At 43.5% G+C, this 27,305-nt stretch overlaps 1 protein-coding gene across 2 annotated transcripts in view; it reads left to right on the top strand.

The window, feature by feature from the left end:
* Positions 1–27,305, top strand: part of WNK3 (WNK lysine deficient protein kinase 3) — a 69,876-nt gene that overhangs the window by 29,134 nt on the left and 13,437 nt on the right. The window contains exons 3-14 of one of the 2 annotated variants that reach the window (XM_075259488.1): positions 8,911–9,083; positions 11,792–12,012; positions 15,143–15,300; positions 15,624–15,712; positions 17,288–17,507; positions 17,647–17,938; positions 19,586–19,782; positions 20,776–20,871; positions 20,962–24,267; positions 25,115–25,164; positions 25,962–26,036; positions 27,087–27,228. In XM_075259488.1, coding sequence (XP_075115589.1) covers positions 8,911–9,083; positions 11,792–12,012; positions 15,143–15,300; positions 15,624–15,712; positions 17,288–17,507; positions 17,647–17,938; positions 19,586–19,782; positions 20,776–20,871; positions 20,962–24,267; positions 25,115–25,164; positions 25,962–26,036; positions 27,087–27,228 — 5,019 coding nt within the window. The remainder of the gene's footprint in view (positions 1–8,910; positions 9,084–11,791; positions 12,013–15,142; positions 15,301–15,623; positions 15,713–17,287; positions 17,508–17,646; positions 17,939–19,585; positions 19,783–20,775; positions 20,872–20,961; positions 24,268–25,114; positions 25,165–25,961; positions 26,037–27,086; positions 27,229–27,305) is intronic. The other variant, XM_075259489.1, reaches the window with a different exon arrangement.

Genomic DNA, 27,305 nt, shown 5'->3' on the forward strand with positions numbered 1-27,305 from the left:
GTAGTGTGTGAATGGGACTTGTTTTAAGGGCCCGTACATACGGAGTAAACGCACGCTCATTTTTGCATAATACACATGTTGTATAAACGCTTGTTTTTTGGGGCGTTTTTTACAAGTGTAAAAAAAAAAAATGTAATTGAAGTCAATGGGAGTCTTCTTTTTACACGTGTATTCTTGACATGTGTATTATGCAAAAATGAGCGCGTGTTTACTCTGTGTGCACGGGCCCTTAAGGTTTCATGCGCACAGCTTTGTAGAGTAGGGATCTGTAATAAAAAACAAACAAACACACAATGACATGGATCGGCATCTTTCCACTTTCTCTTTTTATTGACCCATATGCTTTGATGAATAGACATGGCCACAAAAATGGGCAGTATGGTCTGGACACACATCAATCATTTTTAAGAAATGAATGGATCTATAGATTTGCAATTACAGACCCCTAGTTGCAAATAATATATGGCAATGAGCTACAGTCATCTGCATGCTGCCTAAATCCCATTCACTACTCTGCTACGTCACATTCATTTGAATGGATTTTAAAAGCAGTGTGCCGGTGTCCGTCTGCAGCCTTTCCGTGGGGAAACCGGTTTTTTTTTTTTTTTTGACCAGCAGTGTCCTACATGTTCGGCCAAAAAAAAACAAAAACGATTTTCCCACGGAGAGGCTGTAAGCGGACACCGGCGCTTTGCTTTTAAAATGCATTCAAATGAATGGGTTTTAAAACTGACTGCTTGGAAGCCGTCCCCTGTTCACTTTCTCGGGGCTGAGGATGGAAACCCGGCAGAATGACACAAGGTGGACATGATCGCAGGTGTGAACACCTCCTTAGTGTGTTGTGTGTGTGTGTGTGTGTTTTTTTTTTTTTTTTAATTAAGTGTAATCAACATTTATTAAAGTGTTTTCAAATACAATATAAAAAGGAGAAAAAGAACACAGTATAAATGAACATGCGCATGCCTCGCCAATATACAAAAGGCCAGGGGAGAAACCGCCCAGCATTTCAGGGCACAATATACTAACAAGAACATGAGGGCCTAAGTATATGGAGTCATAAAACTAACAACTTGAGGTATAGGTATAAGACAAACGAACAGACAAGAGGGGGGAACAGAAACTAGGAAGATGCAAGTGGGGAAGGAGAAGGTTTAGGGTAAACATGGGGGTGGGGTGGGGGGAATAGGAAATAGGAGAGTACCTCCAGTTCAGGAGAAGAAAGAGGAGAATTCCTATGATTCCTGACCACCACCCAAGGCCACCAGAGAGCGTTACATTGTGAGGGATCGGTGAATTCTCCACCACCAGGGCCTCCATTCTCCTTATTAGGAGAAGCTCCTGTAGAAATTCAACCAGGGAGGCACAGTAGTGCTCCGCCAGTGCCTGGGGATGATGGTTCTGGAGGTCGTGAGGAAATGTCGCAGGAGATCCTTCTTTACCACAGAAATCTTGCCAGGGATCACTGAAAGAAGGGCCAGTTGGAGAGTTGCTGCAATGGTGCGGTCACAATGTCCCAGAAGGGTCTAAGAACGTCACCACCAGATGTGGTATAGGGAACCTTTCTCAGGGCCACAGCGCCAACACCGGTCAGTCACAGCGGGATAAAGCCTGTGACTGACCGCTGTAATTAAAATAAAAAGGATAGTAAATTGCTGCAGATTTAGTTGTGGTTTTCTGAGCCAGAGGCATGTGAGAGAAGTATAAGCACTTCTGTTATATTTCCCATTTCTTATGAAGTTTTTCTTGGTTTTGTCTAAAACCCCCCAAAACACTGTAGCGAATACTGCAGATTTTTCACAGTGGCCCCAGCCTTATTCCCTCACTCCCCCAGAACAAAAGGATTGGGCATGTTGAAACCCTGCGGTTTGATCCTTATTGCCCTCAATACCTTCCATCGGAGGAGAGTCACGAGGCCGCCATACATATCAGATGGTCGGTCGTGTAACATGTATGGCCAGCTATACACTCACCGGCCACTTTATTAGGTACACCATGCTAGTAACGGGTTGGACCCCCTTTTGCCTTCAGAACTGCCTCAATTCTTCGTGGCATAGATTCAACAAGGTGCTGGAAGCATTCCTCAGAGATTTTGGTCCATATTGACATGATGGCATCACACAGTTGCCGCAGATTTGTCGGCTGCACATCCATGATGCGAATCTCCCGTTCCACCACATCCCAAAGATGCTCTATTGGATTGAGATCTGGTGACTGTGGAGGCCATTGGAGTACAGTGAACTCATTGTCATGTTCAAGAAACCAGTCTGAGATGATTCCAGCTTTATGACATGGCATTGCATTATCCTGCTGAAAGTAGCCATCAGATGTTGGGTACATTGTGGTCATAAAGGGATGGACATGGTCAGCAACAATACTCAGGTAGGCTTTGGCATTGCAACGATGCTCAGTTGGTACCAAGGGGCCCAAAGAGTGCCAAGAAAATATTCCCCAGACTATGACACCACCACTACCAGCCTGAACCGTTGATACAAGGCAGGATGGATCCATGCTTTCATGTTGTTGACGCCAAATTCTGACCCTACCATCCGAATGTCGCAGCAGAAATCGAGACTCATCAGACCAGGCAACGTTTTTCCAATCTTCAATTGTCCAATTTCGATGAGCTTGTGCAAATTGTAGCCTCAGTTTCCTGTTCTTAGCTGAAAGGAGTGGCACCCGGTGTGGTCTTCTGCTGCTGTAGCCCATCTGCCTCAAAGTTCGACGTACTGTGCGTTCAGAAATGCTCTTCTGGCTACCTTGGTTGTAACGGGTGGCTATTTGAGTCACTGTTGCCTTTCTATCAGCTCGAACCAGTCTGGCCATTCTCCTCTGACCTCTGGCATCAACAACGCATTTCCGCCCACAGAACTGCCGCTCACTGGATGTTTTTTCTTTTTCGGACCATTCTCTGTAAACCCTAGAGATGGTTGTGCGTGAAAATCCCAGTAGATCAGCAGTTTCTGAAATACTCAGACCAGCCCTTCTGGCACCAACAACCATGCCACGTTCAAAGGCACTCAAATCACTTTTCTTCCCCATATTGATGCTCGGTTTGAACTGCAGGAGATTGTCTTGACCATGTCTACATGCCTAAATGCACTGAGTTGCCGCCATGTGATTGGCTGATTAGAAATTAAGTGTTAACGAGCAGTTGGACAGGTGTACCTAATAAAGTGGCCGGTGAGTGTAGAATAAACATGTTAATGTAATTCATTTGTGTCTTTTGGTAAAATCTATTTGTTTTGCCTTGGTTAATTATTTATTATGCTTAATTGAATAGCGCCATCATATTCCATAGCGCTTTACAGACTTTGATAGTCGCTGTTCCATATAGGGCTCACAATTTATATTCCCTATCGGTATGCCATTGGCGTATGGGAGGAAACTGGAAGACTCAGAGGAAACCCACACAAACTCCTTGCAGATGTTGTCCTTGGTGAACCCAGCAGTCCAACGCTGCAAGGCTGCAGTGCTAACCACTGAGCCACCATGCAACACTTGTCTGGCTGACTGTCCAGATTTTAGGGAGGTTGCATAGTATCCCCGTGCAATGTCCTGTAGGCTTTTATTTTTAGCTGCAAATGTAATACAGAAGTTATGGACTTTATAGGAAAGTCTGTATCAACAGAAATCGCCTACAGCCCTACACAGTCTCATAGTAGAGCTTGCCTTTGTGTTGCCTCCATTATATTAGCAGTGGCTTTGAGCTTCGCTCTATAAGATTATCGGGACATCCTTCAGATCATTGAAGTAATGGGATCACACCAAAAGAATATATTACATAGAGGGACGGGAGGGTGGAACGGGTAGAAGGGAGACATTCTTAAGCTGTGATGTAATGGCCTGATACGTTACAATAGTGGGAAATGTACCGTTACAAGGAAGACTACGGTGGGTCAGGCCACTGACTTAGTGAGATGGAATGTCTGGGGTGTCTCAAGGATCTGGGTTGGGTGCAAAGATGGTGAGATTGGGGAAACAATAGTGAATGCCTATGGATTATCCCCTGCCACATGAGTGTTGCAGCAAGAGCTAGGGATGAAAGGGACTAGATCATGTCCTAGGCTTTATGATCATGGAGACGAACAGAGCACTTCCATATCCTCTTTGCCCGGTCAATGCAAAAAACCACAAACGCTTGCTGTATTATGGGTGGAGATCATTTGGAAAGGGGTTTGTGCAACTCCTTATTAACCAGTAAGATTGTGGGGTCTGAGCCAGGGAATAAAGTTACTGACACAACTCTGACTTTTTAATAATACATTTTTAAATTCTATTATTTATTATTGTGTAATTTACTTATTGGCTGTCCACGGCCGTCAGCCATTTATGAAGAAGTCTGAATGAGGCTGTGGGAAAATAGTTGGTGGTTTGGTTTACTCCAACTCTACAGCCGAGCGCACCAAACTGGTAGCCAGAGCTGCAGAGTGGGTAGGCTAAACCACTGACTCTGACTCCTCTGTTATTCCACAGCCTGACCTCCAGCTCAGACTCTCTCATAAATGGTGGATAGCCGTGGTCAGTCAGAAGTGGCAAAGATTCATTAAAAAGCTGTATGTTTGTCCGGATGACCCCTGGTTTTCAGACCCCACTGCTACTAACATGGCCGGGGCCTAGTCTAATGAAGGGGTAAAGAAAGTTGTCCCCCTGCTGGTCAAACAGCATCAGTAAAAATGAGTAATGGAATAATAATAGTTTGATAGTCCACACCAGGGATTGTATAGCCCTTCTCATGCAGCTACTGATCAGATCGTGGTAATTCTTAGTTTTTGCTGGGACAGAGTTTAATTAAAGTTTCTCTACCTGCGTGTGATGTGTATGTATGTATGTGTGCATGTGTATATGTGTAAAAATATATATAAAATTATATTTATAAAGTGTCAGTGACAGTATAGGTGAAAGACACAGATTTTGAATATGTACTTGGTTACAGACTGGCATCTCCAGCCTCTCCCAAGGCCTGGAAAGGGTCTGTGGGTTAAAGCACCTGGGGGTCCACTACATATATCACTGAGTTTAGGAGTCTGGTGTATACATTAGCATACAACGCATGGACCCTTTGTAGGCTGACTGTAGGGGAATGGAAGTGAGTGTGGAGCTAAAAATGAAACGGCCAAAATTTTGGAAGAGTTTTCCTTGGGTGAAAATTCCCTTTAAGAGGCAACATGTGTGGAAGTTTTGGGACAGTTAACCACTGGTCCACGAGGACATGGTGATATTTTAAGGATGCATTCTATCGTAGTGGTACCTGTATGCGGCTTCTGGCAAGCTAGAATGTACCCTTAGTGTAACAAACATGCCTGTGATTGGGTGGGTGGGTTAGGGTTTTAAAACTAACAAAAACCCCTCTGAGGCCCCACATTGCAGAAACGCAACTTCTTTTGTTGCAGATTTTGCTGTAGTTTTTTTTTATTTTTTTTTAATTTTTTTTAATGAGCCAAACCTAGGAAAGGATACAAAAGGAATGGGAAATATATAGGAAGTATTTATACTTCTACCCTCTGCTCAATCCACTCCTAGCTTTGGCTAAAAAAAAACCCACAACAAAATCTGCAACAAAATTGCTGAGTTTCTGCACTGTGGGGCCTCAGCCTAAGGGGGTGTTTACACAGGAATTTGAGGCCAAACCCACCTCAGATTCCCCCGATCTGCCTCCTATTCATTTCAATAAATGTCTTGCTTGTTATTGAGGCAGATTCTACTTGAGAATCCCCATTAAAATGAAAGGGAGGTAGAAAATACACATTGTCTGTCGGTGCGGTATTCCTGAAGCAGAAATTTTCTGCTTGACAATTTAGCGTCAAATTTCTAAGTGTGAACACCTCCTTATTCTTAACAAGAAATGTGATGGTGCTACATTAACTCTGTGACGCTTTGGGGTGATTTGAATTTTAGAATATATGGAAGCTGTATAGTGACAAGCTTAGAAATAGTTTGTTACCCTCAGTAGTCGGGAGTCAGGGTGGGATAGTAGAGTGGCACATACATGGCCTTACCTGTGGCAACTACCTTCTCTATATCAGATCACTTCTTGTTCTTCTGATCGCAGAAACCTTCTAATATATTTCATCTGTCTCAGGCCTTTTCACTGTTTTCTTCTTCGGTGTGCAAACTTTTTTTTTTTTTTTTTTTTTGAGGCTGGGCTCAGGCTGGATTCACACCAGTGCTCGCTTCCCATTCTGGTTGAATAATAGTAATAATGATTAATAACAAAAAAAATAATTCTGTGAAAAGCTGCAACTTTATAGAGGAAAAAAAACAAAAGAAAACTTTCTATACTCTTCTGTGTTTGTAGAGAAACTGTTATCACACTGATGTCTGATTTTCACAGCCCCATAGGCCATTGGTCTGTAGCACAAGAACAGACGTCTACTTGTACCCAATAAAATATATGGATGCGCATGTCAGCTGTGATTATGATAGACATCCGGCATTTGTATCAAAAGCCGTGTGAATGAGGCCTTACTATGCATGTTAGCAGTTGCAGGTATTCAGTATGACAATCATTATGTTCTACAGAAATTAAAAAGTTTGCAATTTTTGACTTGAAAAAGCACTGTGTGAACCCAACCTGAGTCTTATGTTTTTTTTTCATCTCCTATAAAATGACTTGTGGCACCAGTCATATCTATTTTGCTATTGTCCAGTAAAAAAAAAATGTTGCTTCCATGCCTGGGCATTTACCCCAACAAGTCTGGCATTTTTTTCTTGTAGGGAACATGTCACCAAAAATATACAAATATATTTATTTATTTATTTTTATGTCCCGCCCCCCTTCTTCTTAGGGGTGGGTGAGCGTACCACAGATTGAGAACCACTGCTCTAAAGCCTCATAGTGGCCTTACTCTTGCTAATTCTGTAGGGATTTTCATTGCAGCAACAACATCACATCAAAAATAAGACAGACAGGTTTACAATAGTAGATAACGCCCATAGTGACCCATCATTACACTGCTGACAATAGATGATGTCACAGCTTATCTATTCCTCCTCCTCCCTGCACAGACAATGTCTAGAAACCTCACTGAACCTTGCTCCATACTATTGCTACCTATGGTTATGACTGTGCTATAAAGTAGAGGAGAAGCTCATGCAATATGGCCGCCCCCGTAATAATGTACAGAAAATGTCATTTAAAAAATCTACAATTAAAAAAAAAAATATCAGCGATGATTTCTTTTTAACAGTGTTTTGCAAAAGTTTAGACTATTTGACAATATATGTGACCTCTGTGGTGGCGCCTCCTCCATACGTGACACTGCTATGCATGAGAAGAGGAGATTGAGGTGTAGTCGCCCACTGATGTGTGCCTGTTACCGGGCCGCCTGCCAGCCCTATTTGGGCACTGCCTAGCAAACAAAGCACTTAAAAATAATTACTCATTTAAGTATTAAAATCTATTACTGTGGGAAGAAGGAGGAAACGGGTGAGGGGAAATCACTTCGTGGAAGATTTGCAGGAACGCTTTTTCTTATTTAATTCTAGATTGGTGGGGTCTCTGCTTGCTATCAGTTTCCTCCCACTGGCCTGCTGACCTTAGCCTGACCTGGGAAGGCATTGCCCCTTAAACTTTCTGCTGACACCTAATTTTGCAGCTCGACCCTTACTTAGGTCTAGCAGACGTCAGAAATCCACAATATCTATGGCTTGTCAGAAGATTATTGAACCTGGTAGCCAATTTTACATCAGATCTAATTCTCAGGATGTCATTACCTCTGTTTGTGTTCTGGCTCCCCCCTCCTCACCTTATTCTTCTTTGATCGCCTTTAAAAAAAAGTTTTAGATTACTTTTTATTTGCATCACGTAATAATCTCTAGTATTTCACAGGCATTTGCAGTTCACTTTGCACTGCATGTGTCAGGGAACATGGCTGCACATATGTCAAACATATTCGTAGGCTCCCATTTGCCTGCTGTATTAAGGATCTGTGCTGTAAAGAGGTCTAAAATGGCACCCATAGACCTGTGATGCCTCTATCAAGTCTTAGGGTGTGTTCACACTAGTTTTTTGACACAGAATCTGCCTCAAAATCCACTGCCAAAAAATGGCTCCCATTGACTTCAATAGGAGCCCCTTGCTTCTTTTTTCCACTAGCAGAAAAAGAAATGGAGGCGACCTATCATGCTGCGGATTCCGCGGCTGACTCAGCCATGGCGTCCACAGCACAAGACTTGCTCCCTACTAGGCCCATTCATTTGGACCTAATCCGGAGCGGAATGCCGCGCCAAAATCCCATCGCAGCTGGCAGCGCGAAATGTTCATACGCGGAGTGCAAATTCTGCCGTGTGAGCTAGCCTTTATTGCTGCTGAGGAAGAAGCCTGCGCCTCTCTTAGGTACCATAATGGAGCCTCTGGGGGGCCTATTGCTTTATACTACAGACCCCACCATACAGGCCCCCACGTAGGAGGACTAGAGATGGGTGCATTCGGCCTACTCCTGCCATCAGAATTCACAGCATCACATTGGCTAAATGTACTCGTCTCAGACTATATTTATTTCTAGCACACATGGATTTTCAGGGGTCACATCACTTCACAATCCAAATGTTACAGTAAAGATTTATCTGACAGATATGGGTCGATCCTGACACTTGAGCAGAGTGTTATGTGACAGGAATATTGTTTGGTCCGATGATACAAGTAGGGGTAAATTAGATAATAACTGGCTGTTACTCCATGCATCCTCTAAAGCCACTGTATTATTCATCCATGCTGGGAGATGTAGTCCCACAGTACATCTGCAAAGTCCAATGTTGCACGTTGGATGCAGGTTTAGAGACTCCATAGCATGCGGCACAATTTGTAGCTTTTTCCCCCCTTACCCTAATTTTGTGGATCACCGTCGTCGTAGTAATTAGTTTCCTCTGTACCCTGAGTTGTTACAATGGAGATTATTCTTTGTTTTCCAGGACAGGAAACTTACCAAAGCGGAGCAGCAAAGATTCAAAGAAGAAGCCGAGATGTTAAAGGGGCTTCAGCATCCGAACATTGTGCGATTTTATGATTCCTGGGAATCCTCACTGAAAGGAAAGAAATGCATCGTCTTAGTGACTGAGCTCATGACGTCTGGCACTTTAAAAACGTAAATATCTATTTTCATAAATTTTACATTAAAACACATATCCTTCCTTCATATGATTGTTGGCATGAGACCAACTACAGGGGGTGAAGCTTTCCAGGGCTCCTGCATGGCTGATTTGTCTAGTTTACTGTATAGATGGGTAGATTTCTGTTTTGGAGTCTCCCCTGGGAACCATTTTGGAGGTTATTCGGATTGTCTGCCAGCTGTTTCATGAATACCGCTTTGTTCCAAGGAATTTTGCTTCAGTCGTATAATCTGCCATGCAAGTTTTGAGATATATAGGTATATGAATTCAAGTCGGCAAGGCATAGTTGTATAGATGTAGTGGTAGCCACAGCTCACACGTCCTAGGTCCACATCCAAAGCCCCTTTCTGCTACATAAGACACTAGTGTTGCCAATGGCACATTGTAGGTGGGGGCAGCAGAACTGTGATCTGATGTCCCCAATATTGCACTAGCATTATATAAGCATATGGCTTACGTGACACTTATTCCTTTGCTTAGCCTGGCATATACATAGCCAATATATATGGCTGTTGCAGCTGTAAGTGGCTGATGATATAATATAGTCACTTGCTTATATACCAGACACCTTTTGAATACGTCTTCTCATCCCAAGGTGGCTATTGTGCATATGATGTATAGCACAACACCATAGACTAACACTATGGGGCTATTTGCTAACTAAACAAATTCTATGTAGCTAACAGCCTGGTTGATCTAAAGTACAGCTCCTCTCTTATATTTGTCTGGTCACCCTTTTTGTTTTCAGTAGTCACTATTTGCACAAGATGGCCGTGCACCTTAATGTCGGCTGAAACCACTGATTCTCCTGGACTGGCCAGCCACGTATGTGTATGACAATGTCTCCACTTCCTCTGACAGCAGATGTTAATGGGACAGGATAAGCAGGGTCAGGCTCTTGCATTTCCCCATACCCATTTCTGTTCTCAAGGTTGATCTACGCCTGGCAGTGTCTTATTTCTCTATTGCCATTCAGAACACATGCACATCCGAGCTGTGTGGTTTGGTTGTGAGCAATTCCTTTGGCCAACAGCTGTCTGAAGTGCATGGCCGGCATTATTATTCATTTGTTCAGATCACTCGTAGGCGGATTTAGGAATTTGTAGTTGGTTGATTTTAAGAAATAGTGCAAGGAGAAATATTGCAAATATTCCATATGCTTCTTATGTACAATATCAATTTTTTTTTTTTTTTTTTTTTTTAAAAAGGGGGTATTCAGGCACCGCTAATCTTATTTTAAACCCTCGTCCTGTTTTAAAATAAAACTATAAAACATATAGGTAAAACATACCTGAACGTTCACCCTGGGCGGTGATGCACGATCCCACGTCATCTTCTGGCACGCCTACCTCTTCTTTCTTTCTTCTTTCGGCGACGCCCTCCGGTCCTGGCTCTTCCCGGCTTCATCTTCATCCTCTTCCGGCGGTTCAAATCCAAATGGTTGAAATCCAGTGCGTGCGCACTAGCGCTCCCTCCGGATCTACTGCGCACACTCCGGCGCCATTTTTCTCAATGGCAGTGCCACCAGAGTGTGCACAGTAGCTCCGGAGGGAGCGCTACTGTGCACGTGCCAGATTTCAACCAATCGGATTTGAACCACCGGAAGAGGATGAAGATGAAGCCGGGGAAAAGCCAGGACCGGAGGGCGTCGCTGAAAGAAGAGGTAGGCGTGCCAGAAGATGACGTTGGATCGTGCATCACCACCCAGGGTGCACGTTCAGGTATGATTTACATATATGTTTTTATAGTTTTATTTTAAAACTGGACGGGGGTTTAAAATAAGATTAGCGGTGCCTGAACAGCTTTTTAAAGGCTATTCATGCATATGTGGGGCTCATACAGCAAAATTTTGCTGATACAGCCCCTTTAAGGGGTTGTCTGGGACTATATGGATTGCTGTGGCCTCTTCACTACTTACCAAGGACACAATACAATATACATTGTATAGAAGTTGAGCCTGGATTTTCAGCTCCGCTCCTCTCATTTGAATAGGACTGAGCAATAATAATAATAATGCCATATAACCAATGGACATAAGGTCATAGGGCTGAGAAGAGGAAGTTACGTCCATTTAATAAAGGGGTTATGTGGTATGGAAGGAGGTGGATTGTAAATGGACTTTTTAGCAGAATATACTGACGTGACCAGTAGTCCTGCTTTATGAAGAGACTGTGCGGCTTCCCAGCGCTGGCAAGCTTCTCTTTCCCTGTATAAAATAGCCTGCTCTGGGGAAATTTCCTTTTTCGGCTATTGTTCATGTAGAAGTTAGTGTGAAAAGTAACGTATCGTTTTACATCTGCTAACTATATCCCTATAAGACTGAGGACCTGTCCAACAAACCCTCCCTCCCCCTTTTTTTTCTCTCCATGCTTTTATTGGTATCGTCTTTGTTACACGAGGCAATTACAATACCTGGAGTTATTAATGGAAGAGCTTCTTTTTGTTATCTGCGTATGTCCGAAAGAGCCTTATATGTGTTACGTTAAAGATTGCCTGTTTAATATAGTTGGTTCATATATAGAGAAAGCTGCAGAATTCTGTGTTATGAGGGATTGGCGGGGGTGGGATTACTAATAAAATAAAATTTGTGAAAAAAAAAGCAAAAACACCCCACTTTCTACCTGAAACCATTTCATGTGTTTTATTGCATTTGAAATAATATCCATTAATTTTTCTTCCCCAGATACTTGAAACGATTCAAAGTAATGAAGCCCAAAGTGTTAAGAAGTTGGTGTAGACAAATCTTGAAAGGGCTGCAATTCCTCCACACCCGGACCCCTCCTATAATCCATCGCGACCTGAAATGTGACAACATCTTTATCACAGGCCCGACTGGTTCTGTGAAGATTGGAGATCTTGGGCTGGCCACATTGATGCGGACGTCTTTTGCAAAGAGTGTGATTGGTGAGCTGATGTCAGATTAATCATGTGACTCATGAGGTGGATGGAATTGGTTGCTGTTTGGGTTAAAAAACAAAACAGAAAAGCTAGAGTTGCTTTGAGCTCTCTTAGCTTTTGTCAATGTCCTCCCCCTTGAAGGAGCGATGTAATGCTGACTGCAGGTCTTCGTATGTGTCTTTGTGATTCAATATACTGCACTGTAGAAATATGGTAGCCAGCTGCATTATGTAGGAAGCCAAAGCTCTTACTGTGTGGTGTGGATGTCAGGAGTACTTGCCTAACATGACAAGATACAAGTTGTTGGGGGGGAAAAAAAGAATTTGGCCCTCTCAGACCTTGTAGGTCTATGGGATTTTTTTCTTTGATATTTTAATGGCATATCCTAGACTCTTCTAAGTGGATGCCAAGCCATTACTTGTAGTGTCCTTGTGTTCTTTAGGGCGCATTCATACTATGTTTGCAGTTCACTTATAGTCCAGGGCCCTTGAAAGCTCCCACTTTGCAACTCAGACTATCCGTAGGCCTCTATTTTCCTAACAGAGGCCAAGTGAGTGTCCTCTTTTTCTTTATTGGGTATAAGAGCATATGGTCATAAGTGACACTGTACCGCTATACAGTGACCTGCATCAGAGGTATACATGTACTTCAAGAAATCCTTCAACATTCACCACTGAAAACAGGTTATGTCTGGGAGAACACAAAATGGTAAAACTAGTAAGTCACCTGCCCTCATTGTTAAAGAAGCTGATAGTATCAGGGACCGAGGGGGTGTTGTGTGGCACAAGAATTCACTTTGGTGGTCCTTGAATTTCATGGTCCTGTCCTGTTCTGTCGTGTCGTCAGCTGCTTGGCATGAATTTAAAGGGCAGGTTTACTAATGCTGTCTAATACATAGTATAAACTTGGACTAGAGAAGCTATGGTGTGCTAAATTTATCAGTGGCTGGGTGATGATTTGTGGCCTCTTTAGACACTGCCGTCTAACTTTATACCACCTATTATTTGACTTGAACCTCATGACCGCAACATTGAGCCTGAGCCAGGCCTGCAGTTGAATGGCGCATATGGCACATAGGTGATAGCTGTGTGCCACCCCTGCCTCCATAGACCCATTAATGTACTTCTATGAACCCCGGCTACAAGATGAACAGGAATGGGACCTGTCCTGTGTTTTGCCCCAGGCTCACAGCCCTATACACCAGCCCGAGAAAATACCCCGTCATGTAATATGTGGCCATAGAAATGACTGGATCAGTGTGCTAGCCGTATCAGCCACAGCTTGCACCCTAGCAGTACACACAGTTTTGTGCCAATTCTTGGTGCATTTTTGGAGGATAGTCTTTGCTCCTTAATCTGTCACTCTCATGATGGGCCATGGCAAGACATAAAAGATATGTAAAACTCTTAATACATCTACACTGCATGTATTCTCCCAAATTAAACAAAAATTCTGGTGCATTTCACTTAGTGAATCTTCCCCAATGTATTCTTTTGCCAGGAAAGCTTCTTTAAATAATGAAGTTTTGCTGAAGGCAGAAATACGCTGGGATAAAACAATGTTCTGCTGCGCTACAATTACAGAATTGCTGCAGCGCTTTCCCTCATTGATAGAGAAGACTTTGATTATTGGCTTTAGGTATCTAGTTGCCTTTTTAGACGTCTAGATTATTACATTGCTGCGGTATGTTTACATGTTGTTGATGTTATGTGAAACCTATTGCCATAGTCTGTAAATTGAAAGTTTAGTGCTCATCTATTGCACATCATGACTTTAATCACTTTGTTACAGTCCTGACAGTGTCACATTAGACAAATGTCCGCCACATTACCCCTTCTCTGGTGGGACCAACTGACCAGCTAATGTCTGGGAAAGAAGGATCAGGCTTGTTGGATTTTAACATGAGATATCTGTCAGCGGGACATTCCCCATTAAGAACACATGAATGTCTGTATGTGCAATGCCTGCATGTGTATGGTGAGTCAGGACATAAAATCACCAGCTGAATAAGTGTTTGGCAGTCAGTTGGGCTCCATATCCTAAGATCCTGCCCTGCTCCATTTCATTGGAATAGATCAGATCAGAAGCCCCCATAGAGGCAAGTGCACCACAGACTGCACTCAGATGTCACTCAAGTGCATTTCACTGCAAATTCGGCCCTGACTTGGTTACACACTCGGTTGTGTGCATGGAGTCTTATTTGGTTTCTATCATAATGATATATCTAGTGATGTCTGGTAGACACCATGATAGTACTTGAGGGTTAATGCAGATTAGTGTATGCCAGGGTTTCTCAACCTTTTCAAGACCAGTAACCCCTTGTGAATAAAGTTCTAAGATTACCCCCAAAGCACACTGTCTGTGATGTGACAGACCCTTTCCCGCTTACAAAACAATTCAAAACAGACTCCCCCCTGCTGGAGGAGACCCTCCTCCTTATACTTAGCAGCCACTGTGCCTATGTATTTGTAGATGGTGGGTAGTTTGGGTGGCACTAGCTCTCTAGGAGCCTCAGAACTTGAGCACTACCTAAATCTGCCACTTCCAGAACAGTGCAGTTTCAAGGGGTACGCACCGTGACTGAGGACCAAAGTGCACTCCTTGGGGGTACATATACAACTGGTTAAGAATCACTGGTGTGTGCCAGAATTTGGTCCCATAACACAGATTTAAAAAATCATGAGGACGAGAGGGGGCACATTGTGACAACAGATGCCTCTCTATAAACTTCATATATGCATGCATATCTAATGGAGTGTATGTTTATTTAGATGTGATGATGGGTACATTTGTATGTAAAAAAAAGCCGCCCCTTCATCCTCTTCATTTTACATTTGACTATTTTGGGATTTGCAGCCCCCATCTGTTAGGAGTTTATTTCCTTCAATGCTACTGATGTGTATTATAGTGGAACATGTTTGTAATCTGCAACCCACTGCGATCTGGAGACCTGGATGTTACTTGCTTTTTTGTGATATATATATTTTTTTTTTATCACCTATCTTAAATGATGAAGTGTGACTGCTGACTCAGGGTTTCTTTTTTCATTTTGCTGACAGATTTTTTTTTTTTTTTTTTTTGAGTTTTCCAAAATAGTCTGAAAGCTGATGGGCATATTTTGTTCATTTCTCCTCAGGAACCCCAGAATTCATGGCCCCAGAAATGTATGAGGAGCATTACGACGAATCTGTGGATGTCTATGCATTTGGCATGTGCATGTTGGAAATGGCTACCTCAGAATATCCGTACTCTGAATGCCAGAACGCCGCTCAGATCTACCGCAAAGTAACCAGTGTACGTCCGCCTTTTAACATGGTTGTGCCTTGTGCTGGAATATTGCTTGATAAGGCAGTTAGATCTCTTCTGGCCGCAATGTATTGTAACATGAAATGTGCTGCTTATAGCTGTAACTTACGCTCTATTGCTTTCCAAGTCCCCAACTATTCTATAGACTTTTCCTGTGATCTATTGTAGCTTGTAGCTCTCCACATGAGAAAGTCACCTGTATGTGTATTCAGACCCTAGTGTATGTGTTGTTTAGCCAGTATAGCCTGAGATAATGGGATACATTATGATAAGTACATCAGCTCTTCTAATTGTCTTTCCTGACACCACAGGGTATTAAGCCTGCCAGCTTTAACAAAGTGTCTGACCCGGAGGTAAAAGAAATCATAGAGAGCTGCATACGACAGAATAAGATTGAAAGGTAAGAAAATGCAGTACAGAAGGATGTGCAAACTTGTCATGAAACATTTTACCTATTAACAGACCTTATATGCTTTTGACACTGATGACATAGCCACAGATCAGGTCAACAGTATCTGGTGCGGGGTCCAAATGTTGTACCCCCACCATTCAGCTGATCTGACTGCAGTATCTTGCCGCCTCTTCTTTGGCACCATCCACTATAAAGTAGTGGCACTGGGGTACTGTAGCTCTGCTCCTCATAGCATCAGGTGATCAGTGTGGGCTCTGGGTGTGAGACCCTCACTGATCAGATACTATGTCCTTATCAGGTGAATAAGACAGAAGAATGGAAAGTAAATGGGCTCCTGGATAATCTCTTTAAGGGTGTTGTCTCATGAAATTAAACCTTATCCATATTCACTATTAGGCGAAATGGACACAATAATGGGGGAGATACTACAGAATAAGACCACATCCCGCTTTGGCAGACCTGGCTCATCCATATTTCATATGGCTGGCTAGTGTGTAGAACATTATTCATGTATGGCCTGCTTTTGCTTTCCCATGCAGTAATGGATCATATCTAGTAGTTCTAAAGGCTATCGCACAGGAGAGACAAGGGTTCAGATAGTTTGAAATGTCTAAGTAAACCCAAAAAATACATGTAATCTATTTTAAAAAAGAGAGCATTTCCATAGTGTAGAAGGATCTCTTAGCATTTGTGTTGCACTGGCACATGTTTACTTTCTGTTTTCTGGCTATAGTGCTGTACAATGCGAATGTGAAAACAGCCCGACATGCCCCAGGCTCTCCACTGGCTTGGGAGATTTACCTTTTAACGTTTCTGCATTGTAAAGAATTTATATTACACTTTTGCCCAGAAGTCACAGCAGCTATTTGGCCGGTCTCCCATATGTCCTTCTGCTAACAAAAATGCAGAAACCTTTTTCCTCACTAGAAAATGGGATGTTGCCCCTGCTGCACCATCCCCCATGTCTGATTCATGGTCAGTACAATACCAATACGCTTTCCATACTGTTAAATTGGGGGGGGGGGGGGGGGGTTTCACATGCAACACAAATTTTTCTTTGGTAGTGTGTTACTTATTTCACGGTTGGCCGCCTATCTAAATGGGAGCCATACTCTTACAGACCTACTGGTCAGGTTTACACTGGGCAGATATTTGGGCCCCCTTATTTGGCTACAGGCCTCAACTCCTCTCTGCATTGAACATGCGGCTCAGCGTTCATCTTGGTAATATATATCTACATCGCTGAGCTCAGCCTAGTGTCAGAGCTGTAGCATATCCATTGCAGATTGTAAGGCCCAGTCATAAATCAGCGGTAATTGTTCCATCCAGAAATCTGACAGCGGTATCCATTAATAAACAACCATTAGTAGAAATAGGCAAAGAGAGATCAGCAGTAATTGTATTGTCTGTCTTTATGCCAATGACATGGTAATGCTCGATAATACACTGCTGCGAGTAGGTATGTAAGGTAATTAAAGGGCGCTTTCTCTGTAGGTAAGATCCCTTTAATTTTTTTAAATTTACCCTGTATTTTTCTCTTCATGTTTCCCTTGTTCCTCCTAGGTTATCTATCAAGGACTTATTAAATCACGCCTTCTTTGCTGAGGACACTGGGCTACGAGTCGAATTAGCGGAGGATGATGATGGCGTCAACTCTTCTCTAGCTTTAAGACTGTGGGTAGAAGATCCCAAAAAGCTCAAAGGAAAACACAAAGACAATGAAGCTATAGAATTCAGCTTTAACTTGGACCTAGACAACCCCGAAGAAGTGGCTTATGAAATGGTAACGGTTTTGTCTCCTATCTGTTGATCAGTCAACCTGTCTCCCACGCCTGTCCCTCATATCAGATAATTCATACTTTGCTAACAGTTTGTGTTGTGCTTTAAGAAGTGTGTGAATTTTTTTTTTCCCCCCCGTACAGGTAAAATCTGGATTCTTCCATGAAAGTGACAGCAAGGCTGTGGCAAAATCTATACGTGACAGAGTTTGCCTAATCAAAAAGACAAGGGAAAGGAAGATGCTGGGTGGTCACATTGAAGAGCGCCGGGATTCACAGAGCAGAGCTGTTGGGGCGCCAGTACAACAATCTAGCACCCCTGTCCCTGCTGGTGTATCACAAGCCGCGGTAAATGAGAGTGAGGAGACAGAGGTGGATCAGCATGTGCGCCAACAACTCCAGCAGCAGCAGTATCAGCAGTGCTCATCTGTTACAGGTTGGTTAGTGGGGATCATTCAGTTTGCCTCTACTTCCTGAGATTAGCATGCTCCTAATAGTTAGTTATTAGTGTATTATGCTTTTAGGTAATGCCCTTCTTTTTGTCTTGACAAATAAGTAACCTAACACTCATAGACTTCATATGCGCACTTAGTAGTTTTCTTGAGTTGTGGTCCATATCTGAAAAAACTGCGGGCTTATTGTATTATCGATCACTATTTCTTTTAAGATAATTTTGCTTATGTAGGAAACTCTGTAATGTGAAAGTTTTTGATGCCTGCATATATTTTAGTGGCCACTGAACAGCAGAACAAAAAAAAGTTGACAGTGCTCAGTTTCCTAGCCTTAAAAGTACTTAAAGGTTTTCCCCATCTGAGTGTTTCAGCAGCTTTGCCTGCAGTCTATTCTTCTCACTTCCTGTATTTCTCCCCCCCCTTCCTCCCTCCTGCTACATCAGCTTGAGGAGGATCATAATACTTATGCAGATTAGATAATATGCAGATTCTTGGACAGAATAGACTGTGTTATCTGTGTGTTTAGATATAGATATAACAGACCAAGCTTTATCAGCAAACTGCAATTAGCTGAAGGATTGTCCTGCCGGCAAGAGCAGTGAATGAGTGATGTTACTTGTCTTACAGGTCCGTGGTTATAGAGACACTCTATAAACAATGGATGGAATAAGGTCACATAGCAGGCAAACAAAGCAGAATTTCTAAATCAATATATTTAGGAAAAGTCTCCAATTTATATAAGCTACCAGTATGGATAGGATCCTTGAGATGGGACAACCCCATCCAGAGGATAAGTGTCAAATCACCCAGCAATCGGAGAACAAGCAACTAGGGGGCTGCCAGGACCCCAGCAGTGTCTGCAGCCACAGAGCAGTGAATGATTTGCCAGCCTCGCAAAGGCACTGGCGTTCCAATCACAAGGAGAAGGCATGGGGTATTTTTGGGCTGTTATTCTTCTCATTGCTGGAATTGGTCGGATTCCCAGCGATCTCACACTTAAGTGCTCTTGATGTAACTCTTTTAAGAATCTGCCAAATGGCTGCAACAGCAGGAGATGTGCCCATGACAGTAGGAAGGGGTTATAGTTGTGGTTGCCCATTAGGGGAATCTTTTTGTTAGGGGTACACCTTTGGTATAAATCTTGGAATTCCTGGTTTGTAAAATATTTAAAGGCTTTTTCTGTGACTGTTGATGGTCTTTTCTCAGGATAGGTCATCAGTATATAGTCACTAGGGTTCTGCTGTTGGCACCTCCAGCTTATTGAAAGGGTCATTGAGGGGCCCAGAAATGACACCACTCTGTGCAGTAGCCTGGAGTGGTTCTGTAGCTCTGTCCCATTCTCTTTAATGGCAGATAGCTTCAGTTCTATTCAATACTGCTACACAGTCTTTGGACCTGCACTTTTTACGACCCTGTCTCTTTCAGTTTGCTTATTGGTGGGGGATGCTATGATCTGACCCCAAGAAATTTGATATTAATGTCCTGGAAAACCCCTTTAAATACATTTTTGTAAAATTCAGCACTAAAGCAATTTCTGTAAATATGTGTTATAATTGAGTTTCATTGTAGGTACACAACCTGTAATAGATTCAAAAAATATATATTTATATATATATATTTTTTTCTCCTAGCTGATAGCTTATCTGACGTGGGAGGAGGGTCAATCACATTGTCGGATGCTTCCAGTCAGCACAGCGCCATCTATGCTACTTCCCATGAAGCAATAACTGTACAGCAAGTTCCAGGCATGCCTCAAACAGAGCCCAGTCACGTGGGGCAGTTCTATCCACAGCAGCACATCATGGGACACTATCAGCAGACGCAAGCGGTGAGTGTAAGCTCCTTCTATAAAAGGAATGGTGTTCTCCAAGTGAAGAGAGATGCTGCTAGTGGCCATGAAATATGCAGCGGTGCTGCTACTGTAATCTAACACTTGACTAACTTAATGCATGTCAGAGAGACCTTCTCCCTAAATAACTCTTCACATCTGTTGAGGTTCCTAAATTAGAATCTGTAGGCAGACCGTCGAGATACCTTTACACACTTTCGAGAATTAGTTTTTAGGTTCTAGCTATTCTAGTTCTGTGCACACAGGCTATTTGTATATCCACCTTCTGTAAACTCATTTGAAAGAACCCACCAAATTCAGTGACAGCCGGGATCAGAAGTGGTGGAGACAGGTTCAGGTCTTCCTAGAAAGAACACTAATCATAGAAAATCCTGTAAAATCTGTCTACAGCAGGAGCCTCTCCCTCTGCCCTGTCTATAGTAGGGTACAAAGATTGGGATGCCCGCCCCCTTGGGTAATTTTCCTATCAACTAATCTCTAGCTGAAAATTGATTTTCTGCAAGAGGGTTTCTTTTGGGAACATGCTGAAGTAAATTCTGCAGACTTGAGGGCAAGATCATTTATAATAATGGGATAGTCCCATTAGACCAGACAACATAAGTGAGTTTCCATTGAGAAATGGGCTTATGTAAGATACCATTAAATAGGCTTTGTTGGAAAGGGATTTCCCCATAACAGATAATCATATCTTCATGATAAATGTGTGGCCTCTGGGGGCCTGACCACTGGGACCTCCATTGATCACAAGAACAAAGGTCCTATGTGCCCTATTTATTTTGACAGACCACTTTGTAATGTGGTAAGTCCCCTTAAAGTGAATAGAAGCATGGTCATGCTTGTGCAGTATAAATCTAGTCACACAGGGGGATCCCTGTTGTCATGTTTGAGAGGGGTCCCAGCAGTCAGACATTTATCACTTACCCCTTTAATACAGATTGGTTGTTTTTCATACTTTTTGTGTCTTGTGTTCAGATGCCCATGCCACAAATGGTATCCGTGCAGTGCATGCCTCAGCCAGGCCCACAATACCAACAACTACCAGTAATGGACGGACAGCTTGGTGCACAGGTAACATTCATAGATTTGTCATTATAATCAGCCATTCTGGCATCACAGCTTTAGTCACAAAATTAATGTTTTCCCTTTTTTTTATTCTAGGGTATGGATGTACAAATGAGTTTTCCAGCAGAAGGGAAAGCTCTTCCTCACTCAAACACGCTAGATCCTTCAGTGATGCCAGTATTGCAGCCAGCAATGTCTGCATTGTCCCCTCAGATAATGTCTTCACAAATGTCAGCTCAGCAAACAAGGGCTGGCATTCCACTTGATGCTTGTGGCTTAGCTGGTGTACAAGTTCTTGCCCCGCAAGCCGCAGATGGTCAAGTTCCAACACTTCTTCCCGTATGTCACCCAACTATGATAAATCAGTATGGCATGCAGAATGTGGTGCACCAGGCCCAAAATGTGATGGGGGTCCAAAGTAACGTTCAGCAGCATCAGGTGGCTGCGGTACAACAGTCAGCCATGCCTTCTCAAGACCACTTGACGTACACATCAAACTTACAGCAAGGACAGAACTATCACATGCAGCCACACTTGGAGCAGATGCAGAACACAAACCCGCAGAATTCTTACCAAAGTCCATTGATACCACAAACTGTTGTGGAACAAACTCCTAAAATGATTCAATCTACTGCTGTTGCACAGGAATCCATTTTGCAGCAAGTCCGTAGTGAACATCTGCATGAGGTAGAACACATGCCATTCTCTGCGCCAATATCTGCTGTCCCCGAAGCTGCTGCACATGGACAACAAATGCTGACATCTTCTGTACATGAACAGCTTCCAAGCACCCAGCAGATCCCTGTCCAGCAGGCTTCCAGTGTTCAGACAATGCACATGGCCAAACCCTCTGTAGGGGAGCCGCCGGTGTATCCTCAACATGTTGGAGTGTCTTCAGAGCAGTATCCTACCCATCCTAATACCGTGCAGAATCCTGCAGAGCAGCCTCTTTACATTCAGATTCCTCCAGTGGATGTCTATGGTCAGCAACCGATGGTAGCCATTGACCAGACACTTATTGCCCCATCTGAGCAGACGGCTTTTGTGCATCAAACTGGGGTTTTGCCTGAACAGCTGATTTACAACCAGCAAATTGTGCAGTCTGCTGACCAGATGCGTTACATACAGCAAAATATGCCTATGCCCGACCAGTACACTCATTCCCAACAGCCAGTTTATCCACAACAGTCTGTGTTACCTGACAAGTCTGCATATCCTCAACAACCTGTGCCAGGTGAACAGCTTATCTATGTCCAGCAGACGACCTCACTAGAGAATCCAGTATATATTCAGCAGACGGCATCAACTGAGCAGCCGTTGTATTCTCAGCCATCAGTGCCGTCTTCTGCCCAGCAAACTGTACCACCATCTGAAAAGCTTGTGTATGTCCAGCAAGTTGTCCACCCACCTGACCAACCTGTGTATACTCAGCAAAATGTATATGCCCAGCAAAACTTGCCACCGAATGTTGAACAGCCGCCAGTGTGTTCCCAACAAAGTGCGACCCTACCTGATCTGCAAACTGTATATACCCAGCAAGTTGTACCCTCACCCCTAGAACATCAGCCTGTATACCCCCAGCATGCTATACCACAAGCTGAGAAACAGCCTGTTTATGTTCAGCATGCCGAGCCGCCAACTGCACAGCAAGTATATGCTCAGCATTTGATGCCTTCATCTGACCAAACTGTTTATGTTCAGTCTGTGAGTACACAGCATGTGATGCCGCAAACGGAGCAGCCCCTGTGCACACAACATGTGGCACCACCAATAGAGCAGCCTGTACATGTCCAATATGTAGGACCACCACCTGAACAGCCGCTTTATGCCCAGCATGTGGGGCCACCATCTGAGCAACCTGTTCTAAGCCAGCATGTGATGCCCCAATCTGAGCAGCCGGTTTATGTACAGCATGCCCAGGCATCTTCTGAGCAGCCTGTTTATGCCCATCAAACAATGCCACCTTCTGAACAAACCATGTATGCTCAACAACCTTTACAACCCTCTGTACAGAAAGCAGAGCCATATGCAGACCGATACATAAATTCACAGCAAGCGCCCAATGATCAGCTCCTATACAATCGGGAACACGTCCCATCAAGCGAACAGCAGTACAGCCAGCAAGCTGTGCCGCCATCTGACAATTCAGGCTACGTCCAGGCATCTCTTGGTCCTTCTCAACAAGTTTATGCCCAAAATCTAGCTCCTTCAGTCGATCAAGGGTATCAGCCTGCACCTCAGCCTATACATAACAAACACCTGACCGCCCCAACAGACGGGATAGCATTTACACAACATGCAGCACCTGGAGCTGAACAACTCATGCATAGACCTGTTTCTCCGGCTGTCCCAGCCTACGCTTCACAACAAGTCCCAGCAATTGACCAGGTGTATGTACAGCAAACGGCTACCCCTGCCGATCAACAATTATATACGCAGCAGACAGTTCCTCAGCCTAATCCAGTGATGTACAGCTCACAACCCTCCCATCATCCTGTATACACAGCAATGCAGCATGCCCCACCTGTTGCAGAAAATCCAGTGTTGTACAGTCATGCCACCCCTTCTTCTATACATGGACAGCTACCATCTTCAGACAGACTTGTATATGCTCAGAATTCAACACCTGCTTCAGAAAACCATACCCACGCAATGCATGCCTTATCCTCTGTAGAGACACAGGGCTACTCTACGCATGTATTGCCTGCTGAGCTTCCAGCGAATCTTCAGCTGCAGAAGACTATGACCCCACCACAAGAGGCTGAAAGTGCGGTTTATTCACAGCAGTCTGTACAGTCTCCAGATAAGCCTGGCGTGTTGGTTCAGCCAGATGGGGAGCAAAAAGTGATCCATGCAAATGCCATTCAAAGCTCCTTGCCTTCTGTGGTGCAGCAGCCCATAAATCACGGTTTTGTGCAAGTAGGGGGTTTAAATCAGCAGGTCTCTGTTCCGGTGTCCTATTCACAAGCTGGTGTCATTCCATCTGAACATGACCCGAGTTGTCAGCCTTTAATGGCTCAACCACAGCAAAATGGCCATCAAATCAATATGCATGCAAATGCTTCCCTTCCCACCCAGGAATCCTACATCCAGCCGCAGCATCCATCTGTACAGGCATATGAGCCACAGGCGGTGGACAATCTGAGGTTAATCCCCGGGATACTCCCTGCACCTCACAACAAAGAAGCTTTGAATCAGATCTCTTTGCAAAATCAAGTTCATTCTGCTTCAGAGCAGCCAGCGGCGCTTCACCAGCCTGACAGCCATGAATTGCCACAACAACCTGGCTACCTTAATCCAATGTCACAGCAGTCCTCCTCTGCATCTGGAGCTGAGAATATTATTCCTCAGGATGTGTACCAGCTTCCTGCTCAGACCCATCAACCAGATAAGTTCCATCAGGTACAACTCGTTCCCATACCAGAAATCTCTTAACAAATTGCAAAAATCAATAGTAAATATAAGAAGCTCTGTAGCATATCTTATCAGAGAAGAAATTGGCTTTCTCCATTTATGTGGCTTTTTCTCCCTCCCTCCTTTTCCTCCAAAACTTAGATTTGCTCTAAAATCCCTGCTGGGAGTCTTGTCTACCTCTGCGGGGTGTCCTGTCTTTTTGCAGAAATCACTAAAATGTCACCCATGGAAAGAAAACTGCTATTGATCCAGTAACTCTTTAATTTGGTTTATAAGCACTGGAAGTCTCAGACGTTGCCATTACAATGCAGACACTTTAGTGTAATGTCAGGTTATTAGGTTTCCCTGCTGTACTTGATGCGTTTTGCGATCAAACGGCCTATACAGTTCACTGAACCTAATGATCTTGGCATTTCATGTGTTTTCCTGCTGTCCCCTGATGGCACATGCCACAGGAAACGAGGATTGGGCATGTTTGCCGGAGTTACCAGTTTGTGATATACTGTAGTATAGGTTCTCATTCTTTGTTTGCTGGGATCCCCACAGATCAGCTGTTTGTAGAGGCCGCACTACTAAACTGTCAGGTCCCCCAGCAATGGGATAAACAGGGGACCTTGTCCATGGAGTGCAAGTGCGCTTCTGTGACCAGGACTTCACCCACTTTCTATGGGGCTGACTGCGGTTGCCATTTGGGTCCTGAGCGAGGTGATAATTGAGCATTACATCTCTAGATCCCATACCTTTTTATATTGACTTCACTACCTTTGTCTGTCATATATAGGTTCTCTTCTGGTTATCATTGTTAATGGATACTATGATGTGTTTGCATTTTCAGGCACCTCTGCCAGAAATGTCTGCTGTCCAGAAAACCGAGCCTGTTCAAAGGTAAATTATTAAGCCTGATCACTCTAGACTGTATGGTTCCATATTGAAGGGGCTCTCGCCTAAGCAAACGTTATCGCCTGTCCACAGGATAGGTGATGAGTGTCGATCAGCTGGTGTCTAACCACCGAGGCCCGTGCCTTCATGTGATTGGACTCCCTGATGAGATACTTTTCGCCTACCCAGTGGAAAGGTGATAAGTTATATAGGAAATCTCCTTTTAAAGGGCTTGTCTGGACCCCCTGCCACATGGTTTGTCATCCGTGTCTGATCGTTTGTCAGACCCTCCCCCCCACCAATCAGCTACTGACCACCTACCCTATGATAGATGATCAGTATCCATTATGCCTGTGTCTCAGACATCCGCCTCTTTTATGTATGATAAATTTAGTAATTGACCCGTTATTAAATGTAACTTTACACATAACTATTCTATAGATGGGTAATAAGTGTTTGACTGCTGGGACCACTACTACTTACAAGATGGTGGTGGGAGGGGTCCTGTGTTCCCATTGAATGGAGCGTTGTCGCACTTACACACTGCTGCTCCATTCAAGGCTTCTTGGACTGGCAAAGATAACTGAGCACTGCAGTCCTCTAGGGATGGAGGAAGGGGAAGCCCATGCAAGCAATGGCTGCTCCATTTATGGAGTTTGAGACCACCATACATGTGACCGGTGGTGGTCCCAGCGTAAGATGTATCCTGTGGAAAAACTCCTCCTTTTAAGCATTTTCTTTCATGATTGGTTTAGTCATTGTCCAGTTATTAAGTCATGTTGTGTCGCCATCTTACTACACAGGTTTTACAAGCATTGTAGAGACGCGCGGGTTGTGAATCTGTTTCCTCTTGTAGACCAGAGAATAATGAGCTACAGGTATAAAACTAGAGCAGAAAAAGTCATCTACAGTTCCCCTTAGAAACCCATCAGACCAGGGAAAAGTATCCTGTGAATGCTATTTCCCTTCTGTTTTGTATTCATGTCTGTCTTTGTCTAAAAAGGAAAAAAAAAAATCTCGGCAAAAGCTGCATCATGTGAAAGCAGAGTTACAACAGTTCTCCACCTTTTTTTAATTAAAAGTAAAAAGCTCATGAATGAAGCAGCTGTAGATGCTGAACGGAATGGCCGTGCTATTTCAATGTTAGTGTCAGTTCACATGGAGGTCTTTCCCCGCAAATTCCTATCCAGCTACCAGCCCTTTGGAGCCCACAGTCGAAAGCTGAAGCCGATCCTCTTCTTTCTGCTGCAGGTTTGCACGCTCATCGACTGCATTTTTCACGGCTGAATCGGCTGCAGAAATTGAACACTCCTTTTTATGGCAGGTTGTGCTGCAAAAATTCTGCCATGTGAACATCCCCTTAAGCTGTAGAGCTGACACATACGGGTTTTAAGCCTACACTGACTTAGTTCTGTTCAGATCGTAGTTGGCTCCCTTCACCAGCAAAAATTAGCAAATTGGTGACAATAATAGAGCAATATGATTCTTTCTGTTAGAACTACATGATGGCCGCCCTATTAAGTCCATATATTAGTATTTGGATCCACTGTGGCCTCTGAGATGCAGATGTGAACATACAGTAGCTGTGTGAACATAACCCTACAACTACAGCTTTAAAATTTAGCACGTCCCTTCCAACCAAGTTATTGATAATCTGGAAGCGCATCCTAGTACTTAAAGGTCTGTGTGCTATATAACTTTACAACCTTGGCCCTCAAGTTTGCTCCTTAGCAAATTTATTGAGAGGGCATAAAGCTTCTTACATAAGCATGCAAAGGCCTGTCTGCTTGTCAGATCCAAACACCCAAGAGATTCCTGTATTGTAGAGCCCTGTGCAAAGCAATTTAGGTGGAGAACTACTTTAACTCTTTGCTTTTATATACTACATATTTTCATATATGTTGGACTAATAAAATATTGCGTTGCAGCACCCAGGCTGACTATCCCAGGGACAGCACTGGCATGGCTGATGGAGCTTCTGGAAATGGCAAACATGAGAAGATCAAGCAGCGTCGAGCGTCCTGTCCTAGGCCAGATAAAATGACTCGATTTAACCTGACTTTCCTAGGGGTGAGTGTTCTGTGTGGGGTTTATAGTAGCCTAGAGTAATATAAATGGAAAGCTTTCATCTTATTTTTTCTTTTTTT

The sequence above is a fragment of the Leptodactylus fuscus genome, chromosome 11, assembly GCF_031893055.1.
Source record: "Leptodactylus fuscus isolate aLepFus1 chromosome 11, aLepFus1.hap2, whole genome shotgun sequence".
Taxonomy (NCBI): Eukaryota; Metazoa; Chordata; class Amphibia; order Anura; family Leptodactylidae; genus Leptodactylus; species Leptodactylus fuscus.